General features: G+C 39.0%; 1 protein-coding gene across 1 annotated transcript in view; it reads left to right on the top strand.

The window, feature by feature from the left end:
• The window catches only part of MYO1E (myosin IE), a 138854-nt gene that overhangs the window by 93933 nt on the left and 32206 nt on the right, over positions 1-12715 (top strand). The window contains exons 15-18 of the mRNA XM_075208080.1: positions 2451-2536; positions 3986-4067; positions 4154-4260; positions 4468-4566. Coding sequence (XP_075064181.1) covers positions 2451-2536; positions 3986-4067; positions 4154-4260; positions 4468-4566 — 374 coding nt within the window. The remainder of the gene's footprint in view (positions 1-2450; positions 2537-3985; positions 4068-4153; positions 4261-4467; positions 4567-12715) is intronic.

Here is a 12715-nt window from a genome sequence, read left to right as displayed (position 1 = left end):
GAAGCCTGTTCTGAGCCTGCATTCGGACACCCCTGCACCGGGATGAAACCAATGAGAGGTGGTCCAGTTGGATCCTGGCCAGGTTTTAGGGGGATACAGTCTCTGTCGGACCTTCAGTTGGTGTACGCTGGGCAGAACTTTGACCTGGTGAGCCTGTTTCGGGCTTTCCACTGGATACATTTGGAAGACATTTAATATGAAAACAAAAACAACACTGGGTATTCACCTCATGGGTGTGTTGGAATAGTTGCTAAGCTGTTAATTAATTAATTATTTTTTTTATCCATTGAAATTTTGTATATGAAAGCAAAATACAAACATACATTATAGGGAAAGTAAGGGAAGGAAAAACATCAGGGGGGGTCACATTAAGCTGATACTTCACACAATAGCAAGAATTATGCATCAAACTGCTAATTATTTTTAAAAGGTTGACTGTTACATCCAACTCATGGATAACTTAATTAAACCTGGGCAACACCGGGTACTTTAGCTAGTACAGTAATAATTTTGCAACGTAGGAAAACATACCCTTTAGCAGCAAACCACATTGCCAAAACCATTCTAAACTGCAGTCCATCCAATGCCTCCCAAGGCCCTCGATTCCACATACAGTATTACAAAATATCAGTCACCAGCATTTGCAGTTTAACGATTTTGGCTTTATGAGATAACTTTATAATACCAGGGTTCCTAGATTGCAAAAAGTGTACATTACTTCTGATATCTGCAACATAAACAATAGATTTGTTTAGAAGCAACATGGCTTTATGCCAACAAAACGTAGTTGGTGATTTGACTAAAGACAGGATGTGTGGGATTCAGTTTATGGGTAAGGCTGTATATCCCCCAAAACTGGTTTATTGAGAAGGACGGACCAAGGCTTTAGGGATAAATTTATAGCTTACTGCTAAGAATGTATTTTGCGGTGTCCTAGCTTCCGTAAGTATTACTATGGAGCCCGGCTGACTCAATGCATGCAGTGGAATTCCCTCCAAAGACCAGAATTTGAGTGGACATAAAAATAGCAGCGAGTCATTGCTCCCCAATTTTTCTCTTCTTTGGTTACCCTCAACTCAGAGACCCCTGTCCTCGCTCATACTCCCTGTGATACACCTTTGCTTTGGACCCTCTGTAACAAGATGACTGAATTATCCCATTTTATCTCCCCTATAGTCCTCCTCTGGGGCAGTCTAGCTTCCTCCCAGGCCTTTTGTGACACAAGTCCTGTGTTATCTAGAGCAAGACTGCTGCTTCTAAACAATCTTTCAAGAGATTCTTTCTTCAGTTCTCTAATCTGGGCAAATTACTTGGTTTCTCAAAGGCACAGTTCCACCAATATCTGCAGGTTAGACACTTCTTCCACTCTGAGTAGACGGGCCTTCACAATTGAGAATCATTGAATCCGGCCACTCCTCCTAAGGCCTCATCTTAATACTATGTAATTCTCTTCTTCCTATCTCAAATGCTGAGAAGTGGGAAGACTATTTTGGTGGATCTCCAGACCCGAAGGAGTACACCAACATATATGAATGGGGTTGCAAAGTGCTCTATTAATGTTTGCATCAAAGAAAATGTCTATAAAGTACTCTACTTGTGGTACTATTTTCCAACTAGGCTTCATGGCATTTTTCGGGTGTATCAAATGCCTGCAGTAGAATTGTGGTCAACCAGGGTCTTTCAGGCACATCTGGTGTAGCTGCCCTAAACTCCACTCATTTTGGCACAAGTCATCTCCCTAGCCTCCATGTTATTAATTTGCAGATCCCACTTGACCTCTCCCCCCTCATTCTGTCCTGATTCCAAACTCTGTTTTGCCCTTATCTTATACCCCCTTTCCTACTTTATTGGTAAAATTTGCATCACTGGCTTTTATCTGTGTTCATACAATTTAATTTGTGTTGCATTCTGATTTACATATGTGGTTGCAAACCTGTTATTGTGCTACTTTAGTCTTTACTTGTAATGCTTCCGATAATTTCAATAAATAGTGTTTGAAAAAAAAGTACTTTACGTCTGTCCAGAATTTACTACAGTCAGAAAATGCCTTCAGACATGCTTTAAGCCACCTGCTTTTTTTTACCTGGTTGCCAATGGCAGTTTATTTGAAGAGTTCCCACCTACATCCTCTTGTGCTGTACATTATTGTTAAGAAATATTCAAAAATATTTTTTCCTAAAATCTAACCCTTTCCTGGAAATGTTCAACAATAGATACGAAAGTTGTGTATGGACTGAAAATGAGCAGTGATCAATCTAAAATCAAGCGATCAGAATGGAGATTACACGCACATGTGATGCACACTCTCGTTCTGACCACCAATTGACTGGATCTGACCCATTTGACCACACATGTATGGTCAGATAGGACACCAGTCTAGTTGTTCATACTCCGTTCTGTATGTAATTTCAATGTTTTTATTTTATATACATCATGTATTTGTTGTTTAGGTGTCTTACGACATGGATGGATTCTGTGAGCGAAACCGGGATGTACTTTTTAACGACCTCATTGAGCTGATGCAGAGTAGTCAGTTGTAAGTATTCTCTATCACGCCTATGTGTAGACATTTGTCAACTGCAGCTTACTGTATCCTTTGTAGTGTATGTTTGTATGTGTGTATGTAGTGTATTATTTTCTAATAAACCAGTTTCTAATGCCTTAAGTTTTTCACTGGCAAGACAACTAACTGATGGTGTCCTAGTGGCAGATTTTTCTTGGATTCCATAAAATCCTGTACTTTATACACCCTGTATCAACTTCCAAACGGTTTGGATACTAGAAGCCAGTGTAGTACAGTCTATTTCTCCTACCCAGAGGTATAGAGGAAATGTAATCTACTTCTTCTGCATGAGTATTTCAGCTGTGATTTATTGCTGAAGCCGGGGAGGCTTACACCACACCTGAGCATCAACGTGTTTCCTATGACCATCGTCGTTTACATTTTATGAAATGATGACCTTTTGCCCTTTACCGTGTGAATTGCTGACATTTAAATAGCCTTTATATGACAGGTTTTTTCCTACTGGCTTCTATATAAAACCACAATCGGGAGAAAATAAAGTAGTTGTGGTCAGCTATTAGCCCGCAAGGTTATTTTTCCCATCAAAGTATTTTTAAAAGTGACTTCATGTTTTGACAAAGGAGAGCCGGTACTGAAGGGTATTTAGAATACGAGCTTTGCAGAACATGAGATTTGCCAAACGCTAATCTTTGCTGACAGAGTCCAGCTTTTATTTATGTCTATGTATAGTCTAATTTTGCTGTGGTTTGGAGTGGACATCCCTGTATTATAAGGTTTTTCTTGTGACTCGATTTAATCTGGTTTGGTGGCACAGGGGTTAAACTTTAAAACAAAACGGGGAAAAAAAAAATTAGAGTGCTGGTATTTGTTGATTACTAATCTTCTATAAGGTTGTGCTCCACTGGAGTGATGGCACTTTGTATATACTTCACAACAAAAGTTATAACAACTTCAACAAAGAATGATTGGGCTTGTTTCATTATGCTTCTTCTATTAATACAGACTTTTCCCATTGCATAGAAACACAGCTTGCAATTCATTAAGAATGAACTGTAGTTTGTAGACCTTCCTGTGTTTCAGGATAAAATTGCAGACTGCTCTGTGAAATACATAATGTATGAGCTGTGGAAACCACCAGAGAAGGATACTGTTGTAGCAGTGCATACAATGTGTGAATACAGCTAAAGGGCTGTCTAACGTAAATGAAAGCTGGTATTCATTCTGAGGTGAATCCTTCTGAATTCATTGGTTTGTTAACTGTAGTTTTCGTTCATGATCGAAAGTTCTATAGCTCTGCGTTACTATCTTGGTTGCCAGAATACCAAAAGAAAAGTAAATGCAGGTAGCATAGAGGGAGCACTTCCTCAGAGGAAGCCCAGGTGGGAGAAATATGAAGAGGTTTTTCAGACGTAGAATGATTTGTATATCCTCCCATTCAATATATTTTTATGGCGTTTTCAGGCCTTTCATAAAAGCTTTGTTTCCGGAAAATCTTCAAGCAGAAAAGAAGGGTCGCCCTACTACTGCAAGCAGTAAGATCAAGGTGTGTCCTCTAAAACTCCTGGTATTTGTGTCACTCAGTTTGTTGGATTATATCAGAAATCATATCTGATTGTCTTGTTGTTCCAGAAACAAGCAAATGACTTGGTGAACACGCTGATAAAATGTACCCCCCACTATATCCGCTGTATCAAACCCAATGAAACCAAGAAATCCAGAGACTGGGAGGAGAGTAGGTATGTATCCAGGAACCGTTTTTCTACAACTGCTTGTGCCTGAAATATACCTGAACATACCTCTTTATTGAATTATACTTCCTATTCTGCTAGAGGAAAGCTAATCTTTTTTCTCTTAAAAATCTCTATGGTACACTAGAAAAGTTGTCTGTTTGTGTAACCTTAACATTTTAAGACTTTTCACTGACATCTACAATTTCTCTGAAGGGTCAAACATCAAGTAGAATATTTGGGACTGAAGGAAAACATCCGAGTGCGACGAGCAGGATACGCCTATAGGAGGGTGTTCAAGAAATTCCTGCTGAGGTGAGGATAGCGTTGCTCTGTTAACTTTCCATGTATTTTATTGGCTGAAAAATCTGCCCGTTTATCCTGGTGTATCCAGGCACGTTAACCCATGTGTCTAAAGACAGATAACATTTTTCTCAGACTGTTCTGTAAACTGGACAAGTTCAACTCCTATCTGGAAGAGGCTTGGCTAGTGTCAAATGAATTCGGCAGTCCCTCACTATGGAAATTATTTAAATGACAATAGCAAATGAAGAATATCCTGACTCAAGCGGGATACAAGAATTATCCCCTACTCTTGAGGCTTCTGAATAGCAACCTTGGAACAGCAATCCGTAGACTTTTTGCCGAAGTTGCTCAGTATTAGCAAATTTTGGATCCTTTTTCAAAGGGCTCTAAATCTAGAATACAAGTAAATTCACTGTATCAGTGCGTCACAAACTTAGAAAAAGGTAGCTAGAAGTGACAAGCATTTGGTTGAAACTGAGGAATGTTGTAAGAATGTATACATGAAAAATCCACTGTAGAAGCAATAGGTTTAAAACAAGAAACTATTAAGACTCTCAAACATTCTCTCTAGTGCCTTCAGGGAAAATATAACCAACTATAAGAACATTTTAGTTTCATTACTTACGTGCATGTTGTGTTGTGGAATATTTGTGTATGTTATCCTGTATAGACAACTTACTTATGGCAATGGGTGTCAATAGGCAGTGAAATGATCATGTCATTGTCTCCGATGAAACAGTGCTCCTAACGGCCAAGTATCTCTGCCAATGGTAATTGGCTTGCTTCTGCCAAGTAATTATCACTGACATTGGAGTGTTATCTTATTTAAAAGAAAATGTATAATTTAAAATGTAAAATTTGACCATTATGTCCCTTTCAAATGAATGAAGAATCATATTGTGGCTAATAACTCTGATTGTAATAATATCTGGTGGAAAGTGGTCCCATTGTCTCAGATAGGATTCTTGCAGCTCACTTATATTCTGGGGACCATTAAAACCTGCAGTGTGTATTTTGTACTATTCATTTTGTGTTATTGGTGATCATCCTCCTCCAGATGGCAGATATTCTATATTCACCCCCCTGAATAACAGCAGTTCTTGTACCAGAGTAAATGTCCAAGTTTTTCTCCCTCTGCCTTTCAATGTCTCGCTAGTGTGTAGATTTGTCTGCAGTGAAGTACCACAGGATTTGTTGACCTGCCTGTTTTGTGTCAATACCAAGGCTCGGTGGTGGTAATAATTTTCCAAGGAACCGCATCTGATGTGGAATTACACTTAAAAGTAATTAAGTTCAAAATATTGAAATTAATTGCTATGTAAGAATATATTAGACGCCTAAACGTGACTGGGAGCTCACAGCATAAACACTCAGAGGCTAGGAGAGCTGCGCCCCAGCACATATGTAGTAAATCAGGTTTAGTGTGGTATAACCCTCTGATCCAGTGACATCATTCATGTCCTAAAAGCTGTAGTAAAATGAATTGGTTGTGTAAAGAAGCTGGCAGGACTGGAAATGTGTGTTTCTCTATTTGCTGTGATTTTCTTCTGACAGCTTTCTGGCTGGACTGAGTAACCAGAGATGTGAATAGACATTTATCTGCAGTATTTTCTTATTTGCATGCAAAGATCACAGTGAATGTCTGGTGTGTTCCACTGCAGAGTCACTGAAAATGTAAAATATGCTCTGATGAGTTTTATATACTGGCAAATAGTGCAAATAATTATAATGCAGAATGAGAAAAAGTCACGTTTCTTTACAATGAAACTCCCCTTCTATAATAGCAGCTCTCCAGTATAATGTTTTATATAGGCCTACATGAATTGGAAAAAACAAAGGTTAAAGGTAAATCGGACTATAGACTATTACGTCTCCCAAGAAATTCCCATTTCTTTCTTCCAAAAATCTTGACAAATGATCACCTATTCCCATCTGCTAATAGGAGATGAATGATCTATTGTGTATTTTATATTGTTTTATTTGGAATGTAATGGTGTCTTACATATTACACGCACGGTTGTGAAACCATCACTTTACTATGTATTAAGAGCACTGTTCTACGGCACCGGTTAAAAGATCTTGTTAATCTTCCTGGGCTTTAGGAGACTTGTCTGTAAGCCTTCTTACCCAAACCTTGTGCCATTTTGGCCCCAAAACTTCTGTGCTAATCTATAGTGGAGAGGTATAGTAAGTAATGACATTCAATGTTCGATGGGCACAAAAGCGTAATTCCTAATTTTCTTATTGTATGATTGAGTGAATTGTAGGTTCAGTTGTGAATCAATTTGTTTAGATTTCTCCATTGGCTTGATAGAGGTCTAGGATGATTTGCCCTGCTCTTGTGAAAATTTGTCTGGCATAGAATTAATTAATAGGAGCTAGTTTACTAAGGGACCAGGATGCACACCACAAATTGTTTCTTTGATTTGTCCTAGGGCGTCTATCTGCAGTACCCAGTGTAAGATGCGCCCCTGCTGTCTGTTCTTTCTGGTCTTTGCAGATGATCACACAGTAGATGTGTGTCTCGGTTGTGGGCAGTTGGAAAAATGTGATTATGCGTTCTGTAAATATCACTTCAAAGTTCATCTGTCTACCGCTTCAGAACCACCCTTTTCATTAAATAAAATACTTCCGTTTTTCTCCTAAAATATTTCTTGGACTTCCTCCTTTTTAATGGTTAAAATTAATCATGAGTGTAAGGCGACATCAGGACTATCATGATAACATGTGACATTTTTGTGCATTTAAAGATTTTTTAAAAAATGTTAAAAAAAAGAAAGAAAAATTACGGTCAATAAAATGTGCCTAAAAATGCACTTTAATACTGAAGTGCAAAATGGGTCCATTGTAAGTATAGTACGAGACCACGTATGCACCACAGCGGCGCACGGAGGATTGTCGGGGGGGGGGGTTTCCCCCCCCGGACCCAAAAAAAAAAAAAAAACCCGAGCGAGAGCTGCTGCGCATGCGTAGCAGCTCCGTTTTGCCAGCGCTGTCCTATACAGCAGCCGCGGCGCTGTCTAAGAAGCGTCTGACAGCGCCGCGGCTGCTGTATAGGACAGTGGCCACTTAGTTAGCGCGGGGGTAGGGGGTTTCTAGAGACTCCGAAACCCCCCCTGCGTGCGCCACTGCACCAGAGCTCTCTGAGCTGCTACAAAATTCAAATGGTTTTGTGAAATGGAAAAACTGCCCCTTCTTTAACATTTTATCTCCTTTTATTAATCTCGCTCTGCAGAATTAATTCAAATTCTTGCATAGATGTGCATACCTTCCGCCAAGTAATGCCCACCTCTCCCTTCAGCCGATCCAATCTTTTGCACCTCTGCGAACACTTCCATCTTGGCCTGGGAAATGTATATACTTTGGCAGAAAACAGCCGTTTTCATCAGTTGTGCACCTCATACATGACCTCCAAGGGCAGGAATGGGATTTTATCAAAGGCCAATAGTTTTTCTGATCTATAGAGCCAATACAAAATGATGATTTTAAAACTTTGAGACGTAATGCTAGCTACAATAGCTTGTTTTCCCCTAAGCCATGTGATTTGCTTTGAAGTTTGTTGACCTTTGAAATTGTTATCAGCTCCGCAGGAGGAAGTTATTAGCCATATTTGATCTGAGAACTGTACAAATTGAGCAGCGATAATAAAAGCTAGTTTTATTATTCTCTATATTGTGCTCGGTTTGTTTGATAGTATAGAATACAACTTCCTGTTCATGTGAACTAGAGAACTGAGATTATGTAGATTAGTGTGCCTGGTTACCATTACCCACCATAAGTAGATTTACTGCGAGTAGAAAGTGCAATATTTTTTATAATATAATATTTGCCTATCAGTAATAAATAAAATAACCTTGGTAAAAATTGACACTAGTACATTTTACATAGCTTACAACACAGCAATAGTGTGGGTTATGAACCCCTATTTTCCATCTCTGTTCCTTGTAAAAACTGAAGGCCATCAATAAATCTTTATGTAATTATCGGTTATAAAATATCTTCAAGGGATGTGTGCATGCAGAAACTGTAATGGGAAAAATGTTTACAATGGTTAACAAACTCTCTCAGCCTTAACATTGTCTAATGCAACTTTTGAAATCTGTACTCCAGGAGATTAGAGTACAGATCATGTGACAGAGGGTAGGAGGGGGGCGTGGCGACATCATTACGTCACTATAGCCCCGCCCCTACCATAAAATACAAAAATTCACTGCATTGAATAGCGGGGGGGACTGGACTTAATGACGTGATTAAGCCCCACCCCCGCTGTTCAATGCAGTGAATTACGGCATTTTATAGTGGGGGCGGGGATGTGTTGACGAAGTCACCATGGCCCCTCCTACCCTCTGTCATATGACTTCTTCCCCAGGGAGAAGTTTTGAAAGTTGGCATGTATGTGCAAAATGTGAAAGAATTATCCAACATTTCAGACTTTTAAATGCCTATACCAGTACCAGGCGCGGGCTGGGAGAGGCGTGGCCGGGGGGCACACAGGCGGCCGCATCTCATGAAAAGGGATGCGGCCGTGTCATTGATGACGCGGCCGCATCCCCTGTCATGTGATGCGGCCGCCTGTGCGCTGACGCGGCCGCATCTGATGTCATCAGAAAGTATTGTATTTTGCATCTGGGGGGCGGCCGGCCAGCCTACCCCCCGGCCCTAATAGCAACCTGACCGAGCCCCCCGGGCCAGCCCGCCCCTGACCAGTACCTAGGCAGGGTTTCAGTATCTAAAGCCATTCATTTGCTAATACGTAGAGACAGTGTCCATAATAGTGTGTTTTAAAATATATTGAGACATAATTTCCCAATGTTATTTTTTGGGTCGGGGGTTTCATTTATTTTTCTGCCTGTACCTGTGCAGAAAAACAAACTCTGCTACATGCTGTGAGATGGAGCAAGTCTATGAGGTAAATTTATCAAGCTGCGGGTTTGAAAAAGTGGAGCTGTCATTTTGTAGAATGTACTAAATAAATAAAAAGCGAGAATCTCATTAGTTGCTATAGGCAACATCTCCACTTTTTCAAACCTGCAGCTTGATGAATTTACCCCTATGAGTTTTATTCTGTAATGCATTGTTGGGCAGGCAGTTATTGAACGTGTTTATATATGGTTTTACATTGAACTGGCACAATCATTATCGTTATAATTGCTTATTTATTAACAGCTTTTTATATAGCACATACATATTACGCAGTGCTTTACAGAGAATGTTAATCACTCACATCAGTCCCTGCCCCAGTGGAGCTTTGTCTATATTCCCTACTGCAAAAACACACACAAGGTTCATTTCATCAGAAGCTAGTTTACCAACCAGTTTATTTTTTGGATGAGGGAGGAAACTGGTGCATCGGGAGGAAACACAGGGAGTGCAAACAAACTCCACACAGATGGGGCCCTGGTCAGAATCTAAACCATGACCCCAGTACGATGAGGCAGCAATGCTAACCAAACACACATAAACTGCACCAATGGGTATAAAGTTTAAACCCTATGGCAATGACAATTGTGTGTTCATGTCACAGCATATAAAAATGTGGGTGAATCTAGTAGTAGGACCAACTTAGCAGTGCTATGATCATTAAAGTCTACCAGCCACCTGCATTTTTAGTAGTGTTATTCATTCGATAAATCTAAAGAGGAAGAATAGCATTTAATATTCAAACAAAGAGGAATTGTATTGTAGACAGTCAAATTTCCAGATTATCAGCGCTCAATTGAACCCACGGGTTTTATAAAAATAGTTGATAGATAATGGACAAATAAAAAAAACAAAATAAACAATAATAATAATAAAATATATACAAAGAGAATATCCAAGTGGCACATTAACCATCTATATTCAGTTCATCATGTGTAACTCCTTCAATGCTGGATATGCATCCAGTTTTCACTTGGTGGGACAAAGGTAGTTATCTGTGACTCACACCTCACCGTCACCTCCATGTAAAAATTAAGAAATGGATTCCTACCAGAAGATGTTAGATAGTAGGCATGTAGTAAATTCTCTATTTCTTTCTCCGTCTCCTCTTGAATCACCATAAATATCTTTGCTACTTTTGTGTCCTTCCTCGTTGTAGCTCTCAAACATAAGAACCATGGAAACAAAAAAGTATGCAGATCTAGTGTGATATAGTTTCAAAAAGGGGGAGTTTTATTATCCCATAAACAAGTGATAAAAATAGTATAAAAATAATTCCAGCAATAAAAACTTCAATAATGTTTATGTAGAATTACTCCTGCTATAAGCCAATACTTAAGCGCATATAGTGTATCCAACAGATAAGTCAGCACCTGATCTCACACTCTTTCATCGGGAAATGTTGAAGCAAATCCACAAATTAATCTGGGCTCCGACGCGTTTCAACCGTTAATACAGTCTTTATCGTCTTTACCACTTGGATATTCTCTTTGTATATATTGTATTATTATTATTGTTTTTTATTTTTTATTTGTCCATTATCTATCAACTATTTTTATAAGACCCTTGGGTTCAATTGAGCACTGATAATCTGGAAATTTGACTGTCTACATTGTAATTGTATAGGTTTGTGTACCCTCTTTATCTATGATATTCGGCAGCTTTATTGAATATTGAGCGCTGACAGTTGTTTGTTTGATTTTATTTAGGAATTGTATTGTGCATTTACCAAAATTGACAATAGAGACAACAATTTCCTGGAAATTAGGATAGTTTGTCAAAATGTAGGTCAAACTCACTGCTTTTAGCTGTACAACTTAGAGGAAGGGTTCTCATCTATGGGTCACCACCATATAGGACTGTTCACAATGTTCATTCATTTTTTGTGTTTTTTCTTTAAATGCAAGCCAGTTGTGTAATATTACAGAATAATTATTACTCTTATATTAACATACTGATTCAGCACGGTGGCTTAGTGGTTAGTGGGAAATAGGTTTATTTATTAAATGGGAATAATATTACTTTTATATCACTGTGGCTAAGTGGTTAGTACTTCTGCCTTACAGCATTGGGGTCATGAGTTCAATTCCCGACCATGGCCTTATCTGTGAGGAGTTTGTATGTTCTCCCTGTGTTTGCATGGGTTTCCTCCAGGTGCTCCAGTTTCCTCCCACACTCCAAAAACATCCTGGTAGGTAATTGGCTGTTAGCAAATTGACCCTAGTCTGTCTGTCTGTCTGTCTGTCTGTGTATGTTAGGGAATTTAGATTGTAAGCCCCAATGGGGTAGGGACTGATGTGAGTTCTCTGTACAGAGCTGCGGAATTAGTGGCGCTATATAAATAAATGATGATGATAAATGTTTTAAGTTCTATTTATTATACTTAATAATCCAGTGCTAAACACCAAATGCCTTTTTATGGCAGGCAGACATTGACTTTAAACCATTTTGCAATGTTGTGAAGACTAGGGCTGACAGCTGCACACCTGGAGCTAGATTGGTAACACATTTAAGGACATATTTCCAAGTGTCACTAATTGCATGAAATTACACATAAGCTTATTCGTGAAATGACGTTTTTTGTTTTACTATTTTTGTCTTCTTTAGATTTTATATCCATAAATAATACAATTGTATATCTATATAAATGCTACCATAAAAAACTGTTATGAAAAAGCAATACAAAAAGTAATTTGATACCCTAAAATAATAAATTGATACTTGCCAGTACATTGGAGATCATCCCCATGAACCTCCACTGTTAGCTAATATTTGACTCTGGTCTTAGTACCCAGGTTTCAGTGCTGGAGACCAGGGGGTATATTTACTAAACTGGGGGTTTGAAAAAGTGGAGATGTTGTCTATAGCGACCAATCAGATTCTAACTGTCAATTTGTAGACTGTATTAAATAGATGATAACTAGAATCTGATTGGATGCTATAGGCAACATCTCCACTTTTTCAAACCCGCAGTTTAGTAAATATACCCCCAGGACTGGGTGGATATTCAATGATTGGATGACTACAGCACCTGCCCAGTCATGTGCCATATTAAGTTCTTCATTCCTGTGCATAGCAGATTTTGATTAACACATTGTTTCCCCCCCAACAAACATTCTTCAACCTCTGAAACCTGAGTTGTTCTTATGTGTTAAATAGCAGGGACCTGAGCCTGTAACCTTGAGGGTATGGTGATTAAAGAGGGGGAAATGTCCTAAAGTGGACAAACTGTTGACCG

The sequence above is a fragment of the Mixophyes fleayi genome, chromosome 4, assembly GCF_038048845.1.
Source record: "Mixophyes fleayi isolate aMixFle1 chromosome 4, aMixFle1.hap1, whole genome shotgun sequence".
Taxonomy (NCBI): domain Eukaryota; kingdom Metazoa; phylum Chordata; class Amphibia; order Anura; family Limnodynastidae; genus Mixophyes; species Mixophyes fleayi.
This window is presented reverse-complemented; position numbering and strand designations above follow the sequence as displayed.